The 25,002-nt window shown below is 37.9% G+C and overlaps 1 protein-coding gene across 1 annotated transcript in view; it reads right to left on the reverse strand.

Moving 5' to 3' along the window:
- Window positions 1–15,978: 15,978 nt before the first annotated feature.
- Window positions 15,979–25,002, reverse strand: part of RpS17 (ribosomal protein S17) — a 59,818-nt gene continuing 50,794 nt past the window's right edge. The window contains exons 4-5 of the mRNA XM_090377127.1: window positions 16,204–16,269; window positions 15,979–16,083 (exon numbers count right to left, since the gene is read on the reverse strand). Coding sequence (XP_090233253.1) covers window positions 16,015–16,083; window positions 16,204–16,269 — 135 coding nt within the window. The 3' untranslated portion in view covers window positions 15,979–16,014. The remainder of the gene's footprint in view (window positions 16,084–16,203; window positions 16,270–25,002) is intronic.

Here is a 25,002-nt window from a genome sequence, read left to right on the forward strand (position 1 = left end):
CCGAGATTACAATCCGAGAGAATCGCACCTATTAATCCGGAAATCTCAACGACTGGATCCAATGGATTTTAGAATTTTCAAGTTCTAGGTGGTCATATCATAGTCATAAATATTTTATAACTGTTTACATTATATGATTATTTACAATGGATTAGTTGAAAATTATCAGTATGCTGATCAAGAGCAGAATAGCACCGAGGTTTTAGTAATTTTTTTCACGGAGCCCTTAGTGTCAGTAATTTTTTTCTCGGCGCCCTTAGTGTCTCAAATGTTTTTTTTTATCGGTGCCCCTAGGCCAAAATAAATACCTAATAGTTCCGTTTATTAAGTAATTAGGTCCAAACAACTTAAATAAGCAATGTTGAAACTGTGAACTACCTAGAGCTAGTAGTTCGCACGGTGTCCGACAGATGCCGAGTATTGCTGTTTCCCTTGAAATTTTAAAATATCCCGCGGCGCACAGTTTGGGAACCGCTGGTACTATAGCGTATCTTTTTTCAAGAGGAGAAAAAAAAGTACGGTAATATAGAGTGCGTGTCAAACTGTCGGTAGTACAGTTGTTGTAGGGTTTTAAGAGCATCAGCGACTAAGGCCATATTGCTCCATGTATATTGTCTGTAAATTGAGTGTGCTCTGAGGTAGATTTTCTGTTTGCTGGATGAAAACCCAGAGTTTCCGGAAGAAAAACCACGTTCCCGGCTTGAGACACAGCCTGTTTTTACGTTCTGAAAAAGCCCCATAAAAATTCCTCACATATCAACGTGACTCTAACTCAGATCTTTTCCACCAGGTGTGGGGAGGACGGCGATCCTACAAACTGTGCTCCCATTAGGGCAGGGAGTACAGTAAAGATAAAATTATCTCCCCTTCCAAAATAACTATACTGTACACAGGGATGGTCGCAAGATTTTCTAAAGAGGTATTCCGGAGGATCATTCAATATTAATAATCAACTAACAGTAAAAAAAAAATATAAAAATCCAACATATTGACCTGGGGAGAAAGAAGGTTATAACCCTATCTGGGACCAAAACTGGCTGAATGTTTTCAAAGGAAAAAAGCGCAAACGGTAAACGGGTCCTCGGTTTTTTTACTATAAAGCCATTTTTTTTTACCGATAGTGGCTTATGCAGCATCCGTTTGGTTTAGGAGGATATGCCCCTTCCAATGAGCTGGATATCATCATTCTTCTCTCCTTTTTTTGGTGATTCCCTTCAACTCTCTCTCTCTCTCTCTCTCTCTCTCTCTCTCTCTGGGAAATTCAGGAATATATATATATATATATATTTTTTTTTTTTTTTTTTTTTGACTGGTGTAGCAAAAGCCTCAGGCTTCCTTGCACCATATAGCTAATGTGATGATGATGATAATGAAAGTATGATTAGAATTAGCAAGTTCATTCAGTTCAAAAATCCACACTGCTAACTATTTTAAGGGATGCAAAACAGTATCCCAAATGCTTTGCAAGTCATTGCCAGTGCCTTCCCTTTAGATTTGTTTATCGTATATAGGGTATTTAGATATTTTTTAAGAATAGGTAAACAGATCACATTTATGGGTATAACAAATAATATTTTGGTTGGTAGTAAAACTGAGATAAAAAATATATTGTTAAAATTACATGAAATATGGCAATACAATAATCCTGGAGCAATCACCAGTTGGTTCATTCCAGAGGTAGATTTTAATGTGGGTAAAATTAATAAATGGATTTATCCAACAATGGAAACTTCGTACTTGCTTAGGGGGCATGGTTCGTTAAAGTCTAAATTGTTCGAATTGGGCTGGGAAACTGATCTCCTGTGTTCTCTCGGAAACTTGGCAGCACTTCTTGTACGAATCTCCCATTTATGAGGAATACCTTAGATAACTGTTGAAAATTAGATGTATTTTGATATCTAATTTTCTGAATTAGGCAGGGGTATACTGAAACACAATGGCTGTCTAGTTTTGCTTTCTTTCCCGATTATTGTACGACAACATTCCAGAAACGCAAAAAATTGTCTGTATTAATTCATGTTGTTTAAAATTGGAGTTTCATGATACTGTATATACAGTATTTTTTTTTTTTTTTTCTCCCCTCAGACTGATTAGGTGTCTTTTTTCTTTTATTCCCCCGGTTTGATCACTGGCTCTCTGCGGGTGGGATAACTTTTGTTGTTGTTTTGTTTCTGTTAACGGATTCGCACGAGAGTCTTTATATTCTTAATTATCAGGAAGATAATACTGATATGATTTGCACTCTTGCGGGTACTGTATGTATGTTTTGTTTTGTTTTTAATCCTCGCTCGCACAAGTGTTTTTTTTTTTTTTTTTGTTTGTTTGTTTGTTTGTTCCATTGTTTGTTTTTTCGAAGGCGTCGGGCAGATTTTGCTTTTTTTTTTTTTTTTTTTGTAGTTGTTGGCGCATCGGCTTCTGTGGCCGTAGTGCACCTCCCAAGGTTTTTGCAGTACTTTGATCCAAGCCCGAGGCGGGATTCGAACCCGCGACCTTTGGGTTGCTAGGCAGGCACCTTACCCACCTGGCTAGCCCGGTCGGCCAGATTTTGCTGATGCGGGATATCGACCTTGCGGGTTTGTTAAAAACTTGCAGAAACAATCACTTGGATGATTGTTTTCTGCAGCAGCATGTTCGAGAGGCAACCAGAGAGGATAATACTCTTAATCTGGTCATCAGCAGTGATCATTCGTGTATTAAGAATTTGCAAATAAAAGAACCACTAGATGGCAGTGATCACAGTGTACTGATGGTGGATTTATTTAAAGATATAATTACCATCATGGGTAAAGGAAAGGGTTTTTAATTCCGTAAAGGTGACTACAGTGGTCTCAGACAGTTTTTAAATTCTGTACTGTGGGAACAACTGAAGATATTACCAACAGTAAATTATACGTGGGAAGCACTGAAGAAATTAATCGTGGAAGCTACTAAACATTTCATACCTATTAAGAAATATTGTTCACGGTTTAAGCGTAAATGGTTGTTAAATGAAATAATGATACGCGTGGCAGAGAAAAAAAATGAATGGGATGCATAAAAATTATCAGGCGAAACAGAAGACTATGGCAGATATAAGCTAGTCTGTAATCAAGTCACAAAAAGATTCGGCAAGCGAAGACAAATTATGAGAATTCTTTGACAAAGATACTAAGAAAAACAGCAAGGATTTCTTTACTTATACAAATTCTAAAGAAAGTGTATGAATCAGATTGGTCCACTTGATATCGATAGTTCGACTGGTGATGACCCTGCTCAGATAGTAAACAAACTGAATGAGTATTTTGCATCTATATTCACACATGAGGAGTTAATAAGGAAGGCAAATGCCAGCAGGCTATCAAATTGTAGCAGGGTGCTTAATGATTTTGTAATAACCGAGAGCAATGTGCAGGAGAAATTGTTGAAGATAAACATAAGAAAGGCGCATGGGGTGGACGGGATCTATCCAGTTATATAGAAGGAGGCAGCAAAGGAACTAAGCAAACCCTTAGTCAAAATTATGAAAACACCCTTGGACTCAGTGGCTACTTGGCAGGTACCCACGGAGTGGAAATGTTAAAATGCATCCCCAATTCACAAACGAAGATCGAAGGGTGACACGAGTAATTACAGACCAGTTAGTTTAACTTCTGTTCCGGGTAAAACAATGGAGTCTGGTTAAAGATGAATTGCAGGATCATCTACAGCAATAATTCAGACACAGCATCGGTTTGTTAAGAGAAAGTCTTGTATTAATTCAATCTGATTTTATAATACGGTGTGGTTACAAAGGAACTGGATACAAAAAATAATTTTGACATCATATACTTGGATTTCAGGAAAGCTTTTGACACTGTTACGCATTGAAGACTACCGTACAAATTGGAGCAGAATGGTATTAAGGGTCATGGTCCTTGAGATTGTCACAGACATTCTCTCGGATATATCAGACAAGCTGTCCTTGCTACTTGGGAGTCTAAAACGCAGATGGAACTGATATCCGGCTGACATTCAAGTCCAATGAACCCAATATCGAAGAAGTCAGGACGGTCTATGACAGACAAATCCTCTGCTTACACCTTCACAATGGTGGGACTGTTAGTAATCCTGGGTGTAACCTCCATGCACAAGCACCCTGTGTGTGACCACCCAGGTGGGAACCAACGTCAGCAGGGATTGAGGTGTGGCGCCAACACCACATAGAGGAATGCTGCCCCAACGTGTTACCAGGCAATACTAGGTAGTAGATCACTCTCATCAACCGGTCCAATACCACCACTTTGCTTATTGGAAGCTTGAAGTGGTGGAATCCATGCTTAGTCTCCAGAGCTAAGTTCTGGTAAACCCTCCCCTATTTTTCCATCACGCAATATGACTGATGACTTTTGAGGTTAAGATGAACATCATGGCCAGATCCAATCTTCCTTACATTTCGAGGGTAAAGCTCTAAAACGGTGTTCGCAGGCCGGCCGCTAGTTAGTACACCTGACCTATTGGTAACACATTAGGAGGCTTCCGAATAACCTAGTGATTGGAGAGAGTCCAAGTAGTGAGTATGCAGGGGGCATTGTAAAGGCCATGTTATGTCAAGGATCGGGTATATTCTTATCATGTGTAAGCCACATCAAAATATTTCATTACTTCATACAGCATGTTCTCCCCCCCCCACTCTTTCTTACCATTGAATACACCATGAATTTTCAAACTATTGGAGTAAGCTTATCTGCGAAAAGATCTAATCCTTCCAATCACGTCCTGGTTCATTTCACAAACATACCTGGTTTCAATTCTAAGCTCAACGATATCCATTTCTACTTGCAGTCAACCAAATCGCATGTACTTTTTCTCAGTTATCGCTTTATTCAACTACTGCTCATCTCAGTTCTCCAAATTATTCGCTGTATGATTCCTTTCGCCTCAAAGGTGTACTTGTGCATATGTCCGTTCCGATATTCCCTGCCAGAGAATTGGTAATTTGGAATCTCCTCTCTTCGATCTTCTCTGGCTTAAAATCTCTTTAACTCATTGTGTCAAATTCATCTGCTGTCTCTACTGTTCTCCCAACTCCACTAATCAGTTAGAGCTCTTTGACTTACTCTCTTTGCAATTTGACTTTCTCCAGTCCAACTTTCCTAACATAAGGTAATTTTCATTGGTGATTTTAATGTTCACAACTCCAGCGGCTTCCGTTTTCTAGTTAAACTGACCCAGCTGGTCGAAATGCCGAGGCTTTTGCAATTACAAATGACCTTGCACAGATTGTTCGTTTACCTACAAGAATACTGGACAATCCCAAACATACAGCCAAAACACTTGATCTTTTTTCACAAACAACCCTTCTCAGTACATGGTCGAAGTGAGCTGCATTAGGCACCTCAGATCACAACTGGGTGATTTGTCTCTTCTCCAATGGAGCCTTTATCTCATGACTATTTTCAACCTCGTATTGTTTGGCATTGCAATAACGAAAAATTGGATGATCAGCGTCTTTTCCTTAGTCGGATTACTGTTTCAAAACTTCTGGTGTCAGCGACTGCTCACATCATGCCAGTGAAATTATTCTTGTAGGAATGGAATCTTTTATCCCACACTCCACTTTAAAATCTCGTTCTTTATCTAAACCTTCGTTTTCCAGTAAATGTGCTAAGGCTGTTCAAGAGAAGAATGTTGCATATCATAATTGGCTTGTTTCTAATTCTTCAGTTTAATTTTCTGCCTACACCAAAGCTCACAATTGTAAAGCAGTTATTAATCAGTTCAAACTAGAGTTCGAACAGGCTTAGTAGAAAACTTGCTTCTTGCCCTAATGGTAGCCGAGCATTCTGGTCTCTTGTCAAAGCTATTGGCCGCAACTTTTGCCCATCTCTGTCCAAACCAGATGGTTCTGTTTTCACTTCAGCCAAGGATAAGGCTGACCTGCTAGCATCCTATTTTTCTTCCAACTCATGCATTAATGATCTTGGTAAAACACCTCCCACCATTCCCAACAGGCTCCATTCAATGCCTTCTGTGGTCTTCCGTCAAAAGAATCAGAAGGATTTTGACGAATCTTGATGCTAAGAAAGCTCCAGGTCCCGATGGTATTTTTCCACTTGTTCTCCTGAACTTACTCCTATTTTTTGCTGCCTTTTTTCACTTTCTTATTCCAAAGGTGTTTTTCCTTCTGCTTGGAAATTTGCTCATACCCAGCCAGTTCCTAAAATAGGGTGACAAATCCCTCTCGTCCAATTATTCTACTCTTTCTAAAATAATGGAGAAATCAATTAACCGCCAACTCTTAAACTACCTAAAACCTTCCGTGCGATCAACGTTCGCCAGTATGGATTCCGTCAGTGTCGATCCACTGGTGATATTCTGGCTTATGTTACCCATTTATGGACTAATTCAATAGAAAAGTTCGGTGAAACACAAACAGTTGCTCTTTACAACTCAAAAGCTTTCGATCGTTGTTTGGTGTAAAGGTGTTCTAACCAAGCTTCCATCTTATGGTTTGCCAATTGTTTTTTGTAATTGGTTATCCAGTTTTCTCTCTGATCGCTCTCTGAGGGTGATGGTAAATTATTCTGTCTTCTAACTTGCTCACTAATGCTGATATCCCCCAAGGTTCAGTTCTTTCTCGCACTCTTTTCCTCTTGTATATTAATGACCCTCTTCCATGACTGGAAATGCTCTCCATAGTTTTGCCGATGAAAACGATTGTATTGCACCTTCCATTTTGAGAACCTAGCCTTGCTCAATTAGCTTCACCTTCTCGAATATCCGCTACCAATTCGTTAAATGCCGATCTCCAGGTAATTCTCCAATGGGGCAAAGACATCTTAGTTGATTTCAATCCTTCTAACTCAATCTTGTCTTATATATCGCAAAAAGGATTCTTCTGCTCCTATGCTTATCTTTGTTAACACTCCGATTTCTAGGCAATATGATATCTCTTTTGGGGATTACCCTGATTTGTAAAATCTCTTGGCACAAGCAAATTTCAAATATTGTTTCCTCTGCATCTAAAAAACTTGGTTTTCTTTTTCGCTCTCGGCGTTACTTTTCTTCCAAACAGCTGCTCACTCTGTATAAATCGCAAATCCGCCCTGCCATGGAATATTGTTCCCACATCTGGGGTGGTGCCCCCAAAACCTCTCTCAGGCTTCTTGATTCCATTCAGAAGAGGGCAGTTAGGTTAATTAATGATTAATCTCTAACAGTCTCTCTCCACTCGCTTTCTCATAGACGCACTGTTTCTGCTGCATGCCTCTTCTACAGATACTTCCATGGGCACTGTTCTTCTGAATTGGCTTCTATAATCCCCCCTCTCTCTTTCCCAACAGTCCGATAACATGCCGCGTTAGCCAACATCCATCTACTGTCCAACTTCAAACTGATAGAAGCAACTTTTCATCTTCCTCGTTTATTCATTCAACTGCCGTTTTGTGGAACAACCTTCCTTCCTATGTATTTCTGAAATTTAGTCTACAGAAGTTGAAAATGGTCAATGACCCGACGGCAAAACTGGAAAGGTCAGCGAAAGGTTGCCTGAATACTGGAGATGTGGCTACCCCTCTGAGCAAGCAAAAAGTGTTATGGTCACATCCCATTGTTTTATAAACAATTTGCATAACGTGTGGCCCTGTAAAGTGCTAGATCAATTTGTATTGGATACTTGGAATTTGCATGCCAAGATACCAGTGATATCAAATATTTGCCTATGGCATCACTGTTCACAGGCGTCTCCGTAGCCAGGTGGGAAGGAGCAGCAGTGCGTAGCACACGCTTCTTGATTAGACGAGGATTCGAGCCTGTCACCACCAAATACGGAGGATGCGGAAAGGTCAGAGAATGACCACCGCATATTCCAGAGCAATATGGCCTTAGTTGCTAATGCTCCTAAAAAAAAAAAAAAAAAAAACCACTGCTCACAATACAATATTCATGAAAAAAAAATTTGGTTAGTTTTGTCGAGTTGTAGTGCTGCTATCAATGCAATGTGGCAGATGTCACACATCAATCAGTGCAATACCACTTCAAGTTTCAGGTGCTCCCTATAGGTTCTGAAACCTTTTGTTTATGGTTTTCATTAAAAAAAAAAAGCTACTGCTATGGAAAAAGATAGTTAAATAGTAGGAGTTATAAATAACCACTGCACTTTATGGGCTAATGTGATTCATGGTCAACCACAGAAGTCATTGCTAGGACTTTACTGTTGTATTATTTATTAATGTTATAGGTATTTTAATGATTGAGTTTGATAATACATAGGTGGACATTGTGGTTAATAACAGTAATCGAAGTATGGCACTGCATAAGCTAAGCAGTAGGGCTAGAAAAATGGTGAGTTTATAAGTGATAACTGTATAGGAGCAGCAGTGATTCCTAAAATAATGTTTCATCTGGGCAGTACCAAACTCAAGGCAGTGAAGTATGAACATGTAGGGGGAAACTGTAGTTATATTCCGAGATGTGCAAACCGGCTGCTGAAACAGTCAATGGGAATCTGTGAATTGTGTATACAGAAACTGCAAACGTGATTATTCCATTGCAAAAAGGCAATGGTTAGGCTACATCTGGAATGCTGCTGACAGGTCTGTAAACCTCATTTTAGGAAACGACATAGATATAAAGAAAGGAAGCACAGAGGAACAACCCAAGTAAATAAGATATTTTAGTTCCTCAAAACCAGGTATCTGGATAGTGACCTAATTGAAGTGTATAAGGCTTTAAAAGGGTTAACTAAATGCTGATGGCCTTTTACCTTTTCTCACATGAAGTGCACTAAGGATGGTTGCAGAACAGATGTGCAGAAAACAATTATTGGACTAAATTTCTTTTCCTCTGCAAAGTGCAGGCGTCTGCTTTGCAAAGGAGCCCTTATATCCAGTTTTTAAAAAAATTGGAAAAATGAAATTCTCTGTAACTGGTTTCTTAAGCTTTTTAATGAATTATCATTGCACATACACTCGTGTTCAAAGAAAGTGCATCACCTAGGAATTTCACATTTCTAACCCTTTTTAGCGATGGTATAATGACTAGCACCACAAATAGAAATAGAAACAAAAGATATTTATTAATAGTTAAGGCAAGCTAAGTAATATTTGACAGGTGCTTTCAAAATATTCCAAAATGCACATTTGCAACCTTTATACAACAGTTTTGGTAAACACGACAAATATGGCTGAAATGTTATCAGAAGCCTTCAATTTGCTTCAGTTTATCATTTTAAATGGAAAACTAAATGAAAAGTTTACCAGGTGCAAACTAATATTTAGTTGAACCGCCTCTGGCCCTGATGACAGCAACACACCCTCGAGGCATTGACAAGATCAATTTCTGAAGATAATCAACTGATAGTTCATGGTTCCAAACATGAACTATGGAAGTTCATGAAGAGTCTTTGGTTTCTTTCTAACTGCAGATTCCACACAATGCCAACAATTCTCTATAGGCCAGCTAAGAGTTGTGATGGACCATCCTTCCAACCATTTTTTCACCTGTAATAAATGTAAACACATTAGCGTCAAACCTCTAATGCAAAATGAAGCTAAAGTAACTACAGAAATGCCTACTTACACTTTTTGCCCAATGACAAGGAGAAGTCGTTCTGAAAGATTACTTGGCAGGTTGAAATGGTCGGTAGCAATTTGCCTTCTAATATATCCACTGGCATTTACGGAACCTTTTATAAACTGCAAGTGACCTACTCCGCGATTCGAAATGCACCCCCATATCATTTGGCTGGTGGAGAATTTCACTGTAGACACCACAGTCTGGATGGTATTCTTTACGTCTATGGTGAATCATTTGTCTCCCATCAGAGCCATGCAGGTTGAATTTCTCATCCGAAAAAATAAGACTTCCACTGCTCAGGGGTCCATTTAACATGCCTTACACCAAATTAATTGGGCCTTTTTCATTTTTTGGGAGGAAGGGCTTCTTCTTAGGACGACGGGCTACAAGTCCATTTTTGATGAGGCCTCTTCTGTTACTGCACTTCCTACCACTCCTGTACGTTCTTCCCATTCTTTTCAGTTCAAAGAAGCTTTATGGTTTTTAAGGCATAAGCACTTCAAAACGCAGTCCTGTTTTGCCGTAGAGACTCGTTTGCATCCAGTTCCATTTTTCCTATCAGCAGAACCAGTATTGAGTTTGTAATGAAATCTACTCACTGTCGACTGATTACAAGACACTCTATAAGTAATGATTTGTTTGTTATTTGGTTTTTAGGAGCATTAGCAACTAAGGCCATATTGCTCCGGGATATGCGGTGGTCATTCCCTGACCTTTCCGCATCCTCCGTATTTGGTGGTGACGGGCTCGAACCCCGGTCTAATCAAGAAGTGTGTGCTATGCACTGCTGCTCCTTCCCACCTGGCTACGGAGGCGCCTCTATAAGCAATGACAGGAAGAACATCCTTCCTCACGTAAAGCAACAATAGCACTCTCTCTTCGCAGTGTCAACTGCACATAACTCGCCATCCTGACACACACAAGGAATGACTGCAACTCTTGCAGGGCATGCTTATAAGCTGAAAGTAACAGCTGATGCAATATTACATCATCGCCTACACACGTCAATCTTATCTGATGCAATCTGTAAGAAATATTGCCATATCCTTACATTATTCGGATGACAATTACAATTTTAAGGAGTGATACACTTTCTTTGAACTCCAGTGTATTTCAATTCACTAAATTTTAGCAAAAATTAATATGAATACTTTTGTTTATAGCATTTCATTTTGGCAATATTTTTATTATGGATAATTAGATCACCTACTAGTTTTAGCCACTGTCCATTGTCATTATTGAGATTTTTTTTTTAATGCAATAGAATACACCCTCCCCTTTTAAATTTTTGATTTCAGCCTGTTGCAAACAGCAGGAAATTTAATTTCTTAAAAAAATCAGCATTTTTGACTGGAATACCATAGGAAAATCTGCTTATGTAGCTACTTAAATGACCACCACTTCTCACTGCTGAGCACAGTGGCATGATGGCATAGGAAAATCATCACCAGCCCAGTCAAAAGACTGGGCACTTCTGTAGCTAAAGCAATTATGAAAGTAATGTCAAGCATCGTGTAGCATTTTTATCAAATATAGGAGTGTCCACAAACCACCTTTGTAAAATGAAAAAAATTATTGTATGAACTTTACATTATACAAATCTGAAACCACTTCCCAGTTTTATTCACCAACTGGAAAATATCAGTGCTCAGTAGGTTGCAGCACAATTTCAAAACTAATCATGGAGAAATTTATCAACAAAATTCCATCCACTTGGTTTTGTCCTCAATTTAAGGCTTTTGTACAAGCTGCAACTTGTATACTTTTTTTCCTCAGATGGTAATGTAACATGCTATACACTGTTCACCTTGGCATTTTAAGCCCACGACTGGAACATTGTAGATTTCTCCAGGTTTTGCATAAACCTTCCTTGAACCAGTTACACTCGCTTGACTTTGTTTGGACACGTGCTAAGTTGATTGCAAGAACAGACATCTGTTATGAATTTTTCGCAATAATGCAGAACTCTGGGAAACATCGTGGTGACATCTTTTTAAACGGCGTTCAAAATTTAACCATAACACATGAGAGACTGCACTTCACTGAACTAAAATATGCACCACACCTTCTTGGGAGTTGGTAAAAAGGTAAAGGTAAACTGCAGCCATTATCAACCCACTGCAGGATGGAAGCCTCCTCAGCAATTCATGCTGAAGGAAATGGACCCTAATCTGCCATGCTGGTCGGCAGATCAACGGTATTTAGCAGCCAGGGGCCTGAACCCCGGTCTACTCAAGGAGCGTGTGCTACTGAACTCCCACTCCTGACCACTCGGCTACGGAGGTCCTATCTGGGAGTTAATAAATTCCACCATAATTTTACACCTTTGTGACTAGACTGCCATCTTCTAATGTAGAGTGCACTTTTCAGTTTGTGGATAAAAACTTGAAGATATCTTCACCTGGAAGTGGCTTCATATTTGTATCATGTAACAACATTTAGTAATGTTGGTCATCTATGCAATCCGGGTTTTTTAAGTAACATATTATGGCTTAGTTCCACTTTGTGTTCCATCCAGGGAGGTTGAAAATACCAAAAGGTTGCCTATTAAAGTGTTTGCATCTGTATTAGTGTCCATTTTGGAGAGTTCATCGAACATATAATTTTTAAAACTTCTGGCTCCATTAAGGGAAGTTTTGCTGTATTAAGATTCCAATTGAATTCAAATCCTCCAATAAAGCTTTTTTTTTTTGTGGCATATATAAACTGCTAACATTGCAAATTTAGTGAGTCAGTTGATTAATTTTCAATAATTTTATTCATAACTGACTACAAAGACACTGGTCTGTAGTGGTGAGCTTCCCACTTTGATACACATACCATACCTTAAAATTATCCAAGATGGAGGATAACAGCATCTTAATTTTTTTAATACTATTGAAAAATCTTTCATTATTCTTTAATTGAACTTCTGCCTTTAGATTCTTAATTATGGTAATTACTGAAAGCATACAGTAATTAGCTTATGGTTACCATTAAATTTGTTGTTCAACAGACTATCATAGTTTAAATCTTCCTGAAAATTATATTACACCTATATTTCTTTTTATATTATGGAATTATCTTCCAGTCATCTCCCACTTAACAATCCCTTTATCCATAGCAGTAACTTTCCCTTAATGCCACACATTCTAACAGAAATTGTAAGCTTATTTATTTAAAAATCTTATAAAATCCATCTTATAAGAAAATCATCATGGCAGGAGATATCAAATGGCCAAATGCTACACATGGAGCACTTCCTATATGGATGCAAGACCTAGGTCATCAGAAATCAGGAAGCCTTTGATATGTGGGCATTCAGAATGCTCAAAATTCTGTGGACAGATCGGGTCACCAATGAGTGGATCCTTAAGAGAGCAAGGACTACAATTGCAAAAAAGAGAAAGTCTGCCTATCTCAGGCATATTATAAACGGCTCTAAATATGACCTGCAGAGACTAATCCTGCAAGGGAAGATTAAAGGCAAAAGAGCAAAGAAAAGACATAAAAAAGTGGCTTGATAACATCAAAATGTGTACAGAGGGTCTTACAACACAAAGCAAGAGAATTGGCTAGAAAATCTTCAATTTGAACATGGAGCCTGCTGCAATAATTTTTGTTTTAAGGTATTTACTTTGTTTCTCAAATTTTTATACTCATAATTCAGGCAATTATATTTTCTAAAAAAAATTCTTTGACTAATCACATTCAAAAATCTCTTGAGTTATTGAAAGTTTACTATCTTTCCTCAACCATCTTATATCAGAACCAATTTAATTTTCTTTATTTGGTAAAATTTTGCTAACTATAATTATTTAACTGTAAATAAGCATTATTAATTACCTAATATAGTTTAATTTTTCTGTTAACTTATTGTGAAGATAGTAATCTCAATGTGAATACCTGTCAATTCACATCATTTTGTTCATATTTTGTCTAGTTTGGGACACATACTTAGGTGAGCATTATGATCTAAAAATAATAACAGAGCAGATCTTTGTAGTGTGAAGTTGCCCTAAGCATCTGTGAATATCACACCACTTGATATCAGGTCAGACCTCACAGCTTCAAACTGCAGTCTTCGACTTGTATTCAGCAGTCACGGGCTTGAACCTCGATTCACTCAAAGAGTGCACGCTGCTGCACTCTCGCTCTTGACCACCCGGCTACCTGAGGCCTACAGTTCCTATTTCCTTAACTATGTCTGTCTACAGACAAATAAAAACCCAACTCCCCAGAGACAGATTTTCATGAAATTTTATATCTGGCTCCTAGAAAGATTTGTTCAGCCATCCCAAATTTCATTAAAATCCAGTAATTATTATTCTTTTTCTTCTTTTCTATTCATATCTCATATACTGTATATTTTAGGAGTTGCACTGGAGATATGGCTTATTACAGTGTGCTGAGTGGAGAAATGAAAGGGCAATACAGTGGATACACAGAAAAGAAACATCGTTAGTTTATTGCATATAAAAGGGGTTGTTTTTTGATAAGTTTTTTTTTTTGTTATTAGCTCACTAAATTATAAATCATGAATTATTACTACATGCTATTGATCAGAGCAAAAAATGTTGAAATACCTCCATGTGCATGCAAGGCGAGTATGGATGATACAAGATTTCTAAATGTCTTGTGGTATCTGGTACCAACACGTAACCAGCATAGCCTTTAACGGCTGTAAGGTCCGTGGTTGAGACGACGCAGATCGTAGTTGCTGTTCCAACACAAACCACAGATGCTCGATGGAATTGATGTTTGGGGAATTTGGAGGGCCAGGGCAATACCTGAAAGTCTTCACGTTCTGTGAACCAGTCTCGAACAATCCGGGTGGTGTGGCACGGCACATTATCCTGCTGAAAGACAGCACAGCCAAAGGGGAAGACCGTTGCCACGAAAGGGTGTACCTGCTCAGCAATAATGTTCAGGTAGGTGGTAGACATCACTGTCCGGCACATGGATGACTATACCCAGGGTATATGAGCAGAACATCACCCAAAGCATGACACCACTGCCACCAACTTGTTTTCGTCCCACAGTGCATCCAGATGCCATCATTTCCCCAGGTAAATGACGCACGTGTACCCAGCCACATAGTGCAACAAGAAACGTGACTCACTGAACCAGACGACCTTCTTCAAGGTCCAGTTTCGATGCTCACATGTCCACTGTAGACGCTGTGGCCGGTGATCGGGCATCGATGAGCTGCGGTTGTCCAACACCTTGCCGGTGTTGGACAACCACACAATTTTAATGTGTGGTGGTTCGTGGGTTTCCCCTCCTTGGACCACTTTTGGTAGGTACTAATCATAGCTGACCATGAGCACAACACCAGCTGTGCCATTTCGGATATGTTCTGACCCGGTCATCTGGCCATTACAATTTGGCCTTTGTCGAATTTGCTTGAGTTCGCTGCCATTCTCATCTGAAGAACAAGAGTAACACTGATTAATGGAGCTCAGTATCAGGTGTTTTTACTGTACCGTGCCCGGAGCTGCACCGTATTTCCTTTGATTTGTATAATGACTTGCTGGTCATAATGTTTTGGCTCATTGGTGTACATGTTATCATTCAAGTATTAAAATCTTAAGTGTTTTTACTTTATTGGTGTACATGTTATCATTCAAGTATTAAAATCTTAAGTGTTATCAGGTGTTTTTACTGTACCGTGCCCGGAGCTGCACCGTATTTCCTTTGATTTGTATAATGACTTGCTGGTCATAATGTTTTGGCTCATTGGTGTACATGTTATCATTCAAGTATTAAAATCTTAAGTACATTATATTAAGTGAACTGTTATATGCTCATCATTATAAAGGCTTTAAGATCTAATAAAAAAAAAAAAAAAAAGCCCTGGCTTTTTTTTTTGGAATTGTCATAAAAAAGTAGGTAACTTTTTAAGAATACATGCAAATTGTTACTTTTAGTAACATTCGCTGCTGAAATAAAATTCGAATTCTTTTAAATTTTAAAAGGATTTGTTGGCCATGAAAGCAGGAGAAATATAGCCAATGTTTTGCACAGTACACATCCAGTTAGAATACAGACTGCAACCTGAACTGAAGTAAACTACCAAAACAGAGCTATTTAAGCTCACTCTGAGGGAATTTTAAGTATGTTATATCTGCTATTTAACAAAACAAGCTTTATTAAAACTGGACAGCTGTTTAAAAACAGCCCATTGAAGACTGTTTTTAAAAGCTGTATTAACACAGCCAAAATAATATTCATATAATTTTAGACTGTGCTGCAGAAAAGTTTTTATGTAAAAATATGAAAACAAAAAACAAGAGGCTGACTCATGAATCTATGACTTGTTCATTCATTCAACTCCACCCTTCACTCTAATCAGGAGGGTAGCCAATGTTTTGAAATAAACACCTTGTAGAAAAAAAATGAAACAAAAAACCATGACTTTCTGTTGTGTCAATGTAACTGCTGTTGCTAATCAAGAACTAGGAATAACGAAAATCAGATATTTATTTTTTAGTGTTGTCTTTACACTCTAGGACCACCAGGAAATGGTAAAAGAGGAACCACCTGAAGCCCTGGAATACCAGCGAAATCCTATTGAATAAAAAAAAAAATAATAAAAATTAAAGTCATCATAATTTAATCGTTACTATTTAAGCTTATTTTTATATACACAGAATATTTTCTTCCCTTATCAAACCTTTATTCACTTACCATTTGTTTTAACATTTCATTGGTATCGGGATCAACTTCAATCACATCCATATCAATTGCTGAAACCTAGGGGGAAAAAACAATTGTTAGCTGCAGCAATATGCACATGTAAACTTTAATGTAAAACGTATTATAAGTTGTACTACTACATAACAGAATTATTTAATAACTGGATATGTCTCTGGATTCCATGTTTAACCCTATCAAGCTTAAGAATTTCAATTAATAAAACCAAAATTATTTACTATACAGCAAATTGAATAAGCAGAAAAAGAGTACACTGATTTGTGTACCCCATCTTCCATATTAATCAATGTACATTTACACAAGGTCTCCCCCCCCCCTTTTCACAAAGAGGATGGTTGTATGTTATGTGCATTCTTCTGCATGTAAACTTTAATGTAAAAAGTATTATAAGTTGTACTACTACATAACAGAATTATTTAATAACTGGAAAGGTCGCTAGATTCCACGTTTAACCCTATCAAGCTTAAGAATTTCAATTAATAAAACCAAAATTATTTACTATACAGCAAATTGAATAAGCAGAAGGGAAGTTTCAGGGATAGTTCAGGGGAGAAGCCAGAATGGTTATCAATGGTTACTAATGTTATTAGTGGGGTCGGCCAGGATTCAGTGCTGGATCCGTTGTTATTTTCTGTATTTATTAAGATAAATAAGGCAGAGCTATGATGCTCAATGAGTTTTACATCTGTGCACTAATATAGAGAAATTAAAAGAAATGTCTCTGGGGGTGAGAATCCATTAAAAAATAGTTTTACATTTAATTTAATTCAGGAGTGTGCCATGCTGAAGTATTCTACATAAAAGGATTGAAGAAAATTTCTCTTAATTTCTTTATTTATTAATGATATTGATGAAGGTGCAGTAAATTAGTCTTAATTTTTAAGGTCAGCATGATGGTTAACTGCAGTAATCAAGTAAGCTAATGCAACAAGATGTAGAAAATTATGCAGATGGGCTGAGAAATGTCAATCAAAGTTTACTGAAATTTTCAAGGTGCTACATACTGCTAACAGTAATCTCAGATTAACATACTGCATGGCACTACACTCAGATATGAAGTTCTCTGAGCAGTGTATACAAGCTGCTTGGTTTGGTTTGGGTTTGGGTTTTATTGGCGCATCAGCAACTGAGGCTATAATGCGCCAAATATCGGTCATATTATAAAAAGTTAAAACATTCAGTGACCTAAGTAGTTAGGCCACCATGTCCAGATATATAATAGCAGGTATATAAAAAATAAACCAATAAAGAGATAACAATAACATAAATTTTAAATACAATTAAAAACTTTTATTGATTTAAAATAGTTAAAAACAGCAGACACGTTGTCATTGTCAGATAAAATCTGACTGAGTGTATAAGGTTCAGTCAGATGATTAAAAGCGGTAAAACGGGTGCTGCTAAAATCTGGACAGTCAATTAAAAGGTGTCTAATCGTTAAAATTGTGCCACAGGACACACACATAGGAGGGTCATCAGCCCTCAGCAGAAACGAATGAGTTAAATGACTGTGTCCTATGCGGGTCCGGGCAAGAACAACTTCCTCCTTACGATTCCTGCGCAGACTAGACTGTGACGGTTCAATTACAGGCTTTATATGATATAATTTATTCGCAGTCTGTCTATTCCACGAATCCTGCCATTGGGAGTGTATCTTCTCGTGTATTATTTGCCTGTAGTCTATATAGGGGACTGACAGGCAGCAGTTATTATTGGGAATTGCTGATTTGGCTGCGGCGTCAGCCAAATCATTTCCCGTAATCCCAATGTGGCTGGGAATCCAGCAGAAGCGGATATCATATTCACGTCCAGACGAAGCGAATCTTCTGCTGAATACTAGACAGAACTGGATGAGGATTATATCTCACAGATATTAAAGCCTGTAACATGCTAAGAGAGTCGGAATATAAAATGAACCGTTGGTATTGGCATTTACTAATGTGATCCAAGGCTAACTCAACTGCGCACAGCTCTGCAGTAAATATGCTACATTCAGAGGGAATCTGCTCCGATGTAGTGCTGTCTGTAAAGACAGCAGCAGATCCCACATATGATTCTGATTTCGAACTGTCTGTGTAAACTGGCACGAAGTCAGAATGTTCAGCTTGGTGTGCCGAATAAAGCTGCAGGTAGACAGATGATGGAGTGTCCGACTTTCCCCAATTCCGAAGGGACAAATCACATTTCGTATACAAGCTGCCACAGCAGCTTGTAAGGTTTTGCCAGTATTATATACGAATCGTTGGAGTGTTTTTTTTTTTTTTTTTTTTTTTTTGGCACAAGGGCTATGGCCAATTTGCACCTATACCTGTGGAGAGAGAGTACAGATTATTAAGATGAGTTTAGAAGGGCATATATACATTAATCAGTTTTAGATAGTGGAAAAACTGATTGGTGTGTTCCCAACATGACTAATTTTAAGAGGCTCCTGCAAGTTGGAGTGATTGGAATGACATAGATTTGGCAGACTGACAATGAGTGCCCTCTACAAGATTATGTTTTACAGTTAATGATGAACTACAGCAAGCATAGTGGGGGATGATTTCCCTGCAATGAATAGAGATGTGTAAGGTGAGTATGACCAATACATGCTCTGGCAAGCAAAACCAACCTCTTCATGTCTGTTCAGAAGGCTGGATTTCCACAGTTGTGGATTTTGTTTTTTTTTTCTTAACTGGTTATGCCAAATTTCTGTCTATTTTTCATTGCATACTTGGCACGAGTGAATTTTAATCTGTATAAGGAATCTGGATGCAATTGATGGTCATGGAAGTTTCTTGCAGCTTTATCTGCACCCTCCTTTCCTGGTATTCCAGTGTGCCCAGGGATCCAACAGAATACAAGTCTGTTTATTGTTAAGAGTTTCAATACTTCAGATTTTATTTATTTTACAAATGTATGTTGTCTTGCAGAGCTGTTACTGCACTCAAATAATCTGTGTAGGTTAGTCTTTGGACTGAAATCATTAGTAGGAAATGTCAAAGCTATCCTATTGGCATAGAGTTCTGGAGTGAACATACTATTCTGGAATTAACGAGACAGACTATCTTGCTGTTGGTAGGACAACAGCCGTCACTTTTGAAGCCACTTTTTGCCAAAGAGTGGGCAAACTTTGCAATGAACAGTTTATGATAGGCATATAGTTTCTGAAAGGTTCTGTTATCAAGAGACATTCCCCAAACAATGAAGTAGTTACAACATTTTCCATTGAAGTTGTACAATTTTCTTTGCTTTGATGAGCATTGGTCAGCAGCATATTACACTGCTGAATTAGCTCTTGTAAGCAGATTCCTGAAGGTTTGTTGCACTATGTTAAGACATGCTAATAGAGTTTTAACTCTATTAAACTAGGGCTCCATAATGTAATCTAGTTCCGATCAAAGTTTGGTATAGGTGGAGGAGAGTATAGCAATCAGCTCCCCACATAATGGATGAGATGACTAAGTATGTTCAACTTTTTCATACAGACAGTTCGTGTCAGTGGGATGTTTCTGGAATGTCAGTTTGGTGTCAAATGTTATGCTTAAGAATCAGATATTGTTGGTAAGTGGTATCAGCCGAGTTTCCAGTGATAATTCAGGTTCTGGATGTAGTTGAAGCTTTTTTGCAAAGTGAATGGCTGTAGTTTTTGAAGCTGATAGATGATAACCATTATGTGAAGTCCATGACACTTTGGTCTTTCAATGAATCACATTTCTGTGAATGGTTGTTGTTTTGTTTTTAGGAGCATTAGCAACTAAGGCCATATTGCTCCGGAATATGCGGTGGTCATTCCCTGACCTTTCCGCATCCTCCGTATTTGGTGGTGACAGGCTCGAACCCCGGTTTAATCAAGAAGCGTGTGCTACGCACTGCTGCTCCTTCCCACCTGGCTACAGAGGTGCCCCCCCTCTGTGAATGGCAAGATACTGCAAGGTCGTTGGCATAAAGATAGATGTCTACGCTACACAGAATGATCTGCACTAAACTGTTTATTCTAAGAGAAAAGAGTGTAGTGCTGGGCACCGATCCTTGTGGTACACCTCTTTGTACAACAGATTGTGAAGTGGCATTGTGATAACTCACTTAGAAAGTTCTATTTTTTAAGGAAACCCCACAATCATAATAGTCGACCCCAAAGTCCTGTGACATACAGACCTTGATGACACCAGGTGGCAAGATGTTTTTTTTTTTTTTTTTTTGGAATAAGGTGTTCTGTTATGTTACACCCAGTTTCACCATAAGGTCTAATGTGAATTGGATTTTGCAAAAGCTGTATTGGCGACAACTGATGATTGAGTGGGATTCCAAGTTTCATTTGAGTTTATCACGTGTCATCTTTTCTGTCTTGCCCAAGCAGCTGGTAAGGGATATCGATCTATAGTTGCATGGATTAGTCTGATCTTTTCCAGATCAAGGAAAAGCTAGATTGTTGAATGATGCCATCAGCTAGGACAGTAAATTTCAGAGAAAATCTGATTCAGAAAAACCAATAGGGAATTCAATGTCTTTTTGTCTAGGCATTGTAACATGAGGTAGTAAATCCCACCAGGACCTGATGCTTCAACACTGTAAAGGATTGATAACATGAGAGTAATATGCTGAAATTTAATTTGCATTGCTCAACTTTTTTTATGATGCTGAAAAACAGGTGCATATACAAATATATCTAAGATTTGTGCAAAATTTTCTGGCAGAGCATTGGCTATTTCTATTGGAGATTATGAATTTGCCCATTCCACCTCGGCATTGGAGAGGATGCTAGTGGAAATCTACCGCACGTTCTTTTTTTAAAATTTTATTCCAGATTATTCTGTTGTTTGTATTCTTTGCTATAGTAGAGGAGAATTGAATCCAAGAATCTTTTTTTTTTTGGCATTTTTCCTTATGAACAATGCCTTCGCTTTTAAATTTTTTGAAAATTTATAAATTTCTCTGTTGTTGGATGCATATGAAGCAAGTTTAAAAGGAACAGTAAGGTTTTTGTCAGACCATTGCACTGGTTGCAGTGGTCTGAATCCGTGTTGTGATAGCATGAGCCTTTGAAAATTTCCATTATCTGCCTGTTTGAATTTCACAATTGTCTGGTAATGATCACTACTTAGCAGGTTGTCCAGACATCCAGCAGATAAGTAAGTGGAAACAATGTTGGAGAGCACGTTGTCAGGTCTATTGCTGTAGTTGTTCTATGAATATAAGAATCAGTATTAAATTATGGCAGATTATGTTTGTCAAGCAAAGATTCCAGAAGTTACATTTTTTGAAAATTTATAAATTTCTCTGTTGTTGGATGCATATGAAGCAAGTTTAAAAGGAACAGTAAGGTTTTTGTCAGACCATTGCTAGTGTGGTTAGCAGTGATGCTGCTAGCGGGAGTATAACACTGCAAGTGTTACTGCCTCTCCCGCTAAGCAATAATGTTGTGAGCAGAGGACTGTTTATGAGAAAAGCTAGTACTCAACATAGAAAAAACACTAGAAAATTGCACTAAAGAGACCACTTGGCATTTGGGGCCAATATAAGAAATTCTGCTAACAGGGATAAGGAGGAGATTATTCCATTGTATGAGGTAATGGCTAGACTGCACCTTGAGTAGAGTACAGGTCTGGAGGACCCATTTCCCCCTCAAATACCCCCAAAGATATTTGAGGGAAACAGAGGGGTGGTCTTACCAGGAAAGGCTTCGGTTCTGCAAACTGCAGTGTCTAGAGACCAGACCACTTATGAAGTGATCCAAGTGAGATGTTTAAGGCTTTGAATGTATTGAAGAAACTCAGTGCCAATGGCATTCTTCTCCTTGCTCAAACTATACACGACATGGCATAAAGTCAAACTGAGGATGGAATGGTTGCAAGACAGATGTGTGAAGGTTTGCCTTCAGTCAGTGGATGATCGATTGTTGGAAAAACTTCGACCTGTTATTGTGGAAGTGGGTAGTTAGATAAAGTCAAGGAAGAATTAGATAAACAATTGGAGGAGATGGACAAGTTATGTGGTAAGGAATGTTTTTTAATTTCTTTTTTGCTGATGTTTTATAAGCTTGCTTTGTTGGATCATTTGCCACTACTAATATTATACTACTATGCAGAACAGCTTTATATATTAGGGTTAGGGTTGTTGTGTTCTATCTCCTCACACACTACAATATATTGTGGTGTGAGGTTTCAGCAAACAGACAATTTAATTAGACTAAATAATGGTTGGGGAATGAATCCTCCTCCCCCGAAAAGCAGTTTATTAGACAAAATTTTAATTTAGAAATTGCAAAAATCTAAATGGTAATAATAAATTAAAATTTTTAACATCAAAGTTCAAAAATAAATAGCCTAAATCTAAAAAGTTCTTTTTTGTTTTTTAAGTGTCTGCAAGGAGGAATCAGCCAACACAGATCTTTCTGACTTTGAACAATGCGTCTTGCATTGGACCACGAACATGTAGAAATCTGTCACCTAGTCCAGTGGTGCCACGTAATTTGGATTTAGGTTACTTAAATTTATTATTTTTTTAAAAATTTATGTTTATTCCATTATAAAAAGGTGTACAGTATCTTTTTAATTTTGTGGTGATCTATAATTGACGTTTACTTAGTACCTCTATATAAAGAATAAAATTATCATATACTGTATATATATATATATATATATAATTTGTATTATGAAATGTAATTTTATAATTATATTATTATAACTATCATATATAATATATATATATATATATTTTTAATATCTTTTAATATTAATATTATATATATACAGAGAGAGAGAATCGGATCTAACAGGCAGAAAATTAAGTAGGGGTGCTGCAAAATAAAATAAATGATTTCGGGGTGCCATTATTAAAAAAAAGGTTGAAACCACCGACCTAGTCTAATGAATCCCGTTCCAACTCTATCATGCTGATGGCGTATCTGCATTTGGAGAAAGCAACACAGGTCCATGGTTTTGCTGTTTGTGTTCAGCAGGCTGGAGGCAGTGGTGTTATGGTTTGGAGATTGTTTTTGTGGCATACCCTGGTTCCTCTGATCACTATTAATCAACAGCTCAATGGAATTGCCAACCTTTCTACTGTCACGGACCAAGTACACTCGTTATAACAGTGCATCCAGACAACTACAGCATACATCAACAAAACAACGTGCGATGCCACAACACTCAGTACGTTGTTAACTAGTTTCAGGAACATGAAAATGAATTCTTCATTCTGCCACGGCTGTCCAATCATCTAATCTCAAACCAAATTACCCTGTTTGGGACATAAGGGAAAAGGACATCGGATGCTAGCCATCCACCAACAATGTGAAGGCATGACTGGATAAAGTGTGTACCACATGGATAGTACTACCACAGGACAACCTGTGGATTGTTTGTTTGTTATTTGGAGCATTAACAACTAAGGCCATATTGCTCAGGGATATGCGGTGGTGACGGGCTCGAACCCCGGTCTAATCCAGAAACGTGTGCTACGCACTGCTGCTCCTTCCCACCTGGCTACGGAGGCGCCTCACACAACCTGTGGAGTCCATGCCAAGGCACACACAGCAAAAGGTGGCCCCACAAGGTATTAGGTAGGTGTTGCCAATAACAAAGCCAACCCGGGGTATCAAGGGTTGAGAAAACAAACCTCAAAAGCATATTACTAGTTGATACCACCTTCAACAGTTCTCTAGTGCAGGGGTCGGCAACCTTTTTTGAGTTAAGAGACATTTTTGATCTAATAAATAATAATAAAAAAAAAAAAAAAAAAACTGAAGAGTGCACCTTAGCTCAAGCTGGGAGCGTGGGGGGGGGGGGTATTTTCAAGAAATAGTATAGGTGTTTTATTAAAAATATATATTTTTTGAAAAATTATTTATTAATGCTCGTGGTGCACATGCAAACTAATCTGAGAAGTGTTTGCGCTGAAACTAATGTTATTTTTATGTAGCCACCCACCACACATATTGGCTAAAAGTTAAAGAGCTGCAGGTTGCCGACCCCTGCTCTAGTTGAATCCACAGTTATCCAATCTTTTAGTTATAATGTACATAAGCACACAATTAACTGCACATATATATTTGTATTTATTTCATTAGGTACACATGCTAGTTAGCATTAAAATACACCATTTTGCACAATTATAATATAAAATACAGTGGAACTTCTCTATTACAAACATTTTAAAGGGTTTGGCTTTATGCTGATATGTTAGCAGTTTTTTAAGTTAGTCAGCAGTTTTCAGCATTTATATAGTCTGAATCTATAAATAGTTTTAATACATTTAAATTATTTATACAGTTCAATATATTAAGCACATTTAATAGCTTAAATAGCTCAATGTATATAAACGTTTGCAGGCAAACAAAAATGGTGAGTGAACACAAAGTGCACAATGCCTTTAACGTTGTGCACTTTATCATAAGGCAACATTATATATGGCTAACAAACTTTGAAAGGGGTCAGACTGTTGGATTAGTATTAGTAAACAATACAAGGTAACATGCTTATAGCATTAACCAAAAGAAAAGATGAAAAAAAAAACTCTCTGGCTAATAGCAAAATTCTGCTCATGCTACAACCATCCGTTTTTAAATTTAAATCCCTCCCACGAGTATCATCTGAGCAAGAGTTAAGATGCCACCCATCTGCATTTACTTAACTCAATTCAATGAATCCCGATTGAAGACATCACTCATCGGTCAGGTCTCCTTACAGGTGCTGCAATCAGCAGAAATTATGTCTATGATAAGAGTACCCTCATCAGAACCTGGATGGTGAACACAGCATATCACTAACTGTGTGGGTTTGAAGTTTGAAC

Source organism: Mastigoproctus giganteus, chromosome 7, assembly GCF_048544385.1.
Source record: "Mastigoproctus giganteus isolate SK-2022 chromosome 7, ASM4854438v1, whole genome shotgun sequence".
Taxonomy (NCBI): Eukaryota; Metazoa; Arthropoda; class Arachnida; order Uropygi; family Thelyphonidae; genus Mastigoproctus; species Mastigoproctus giganteus.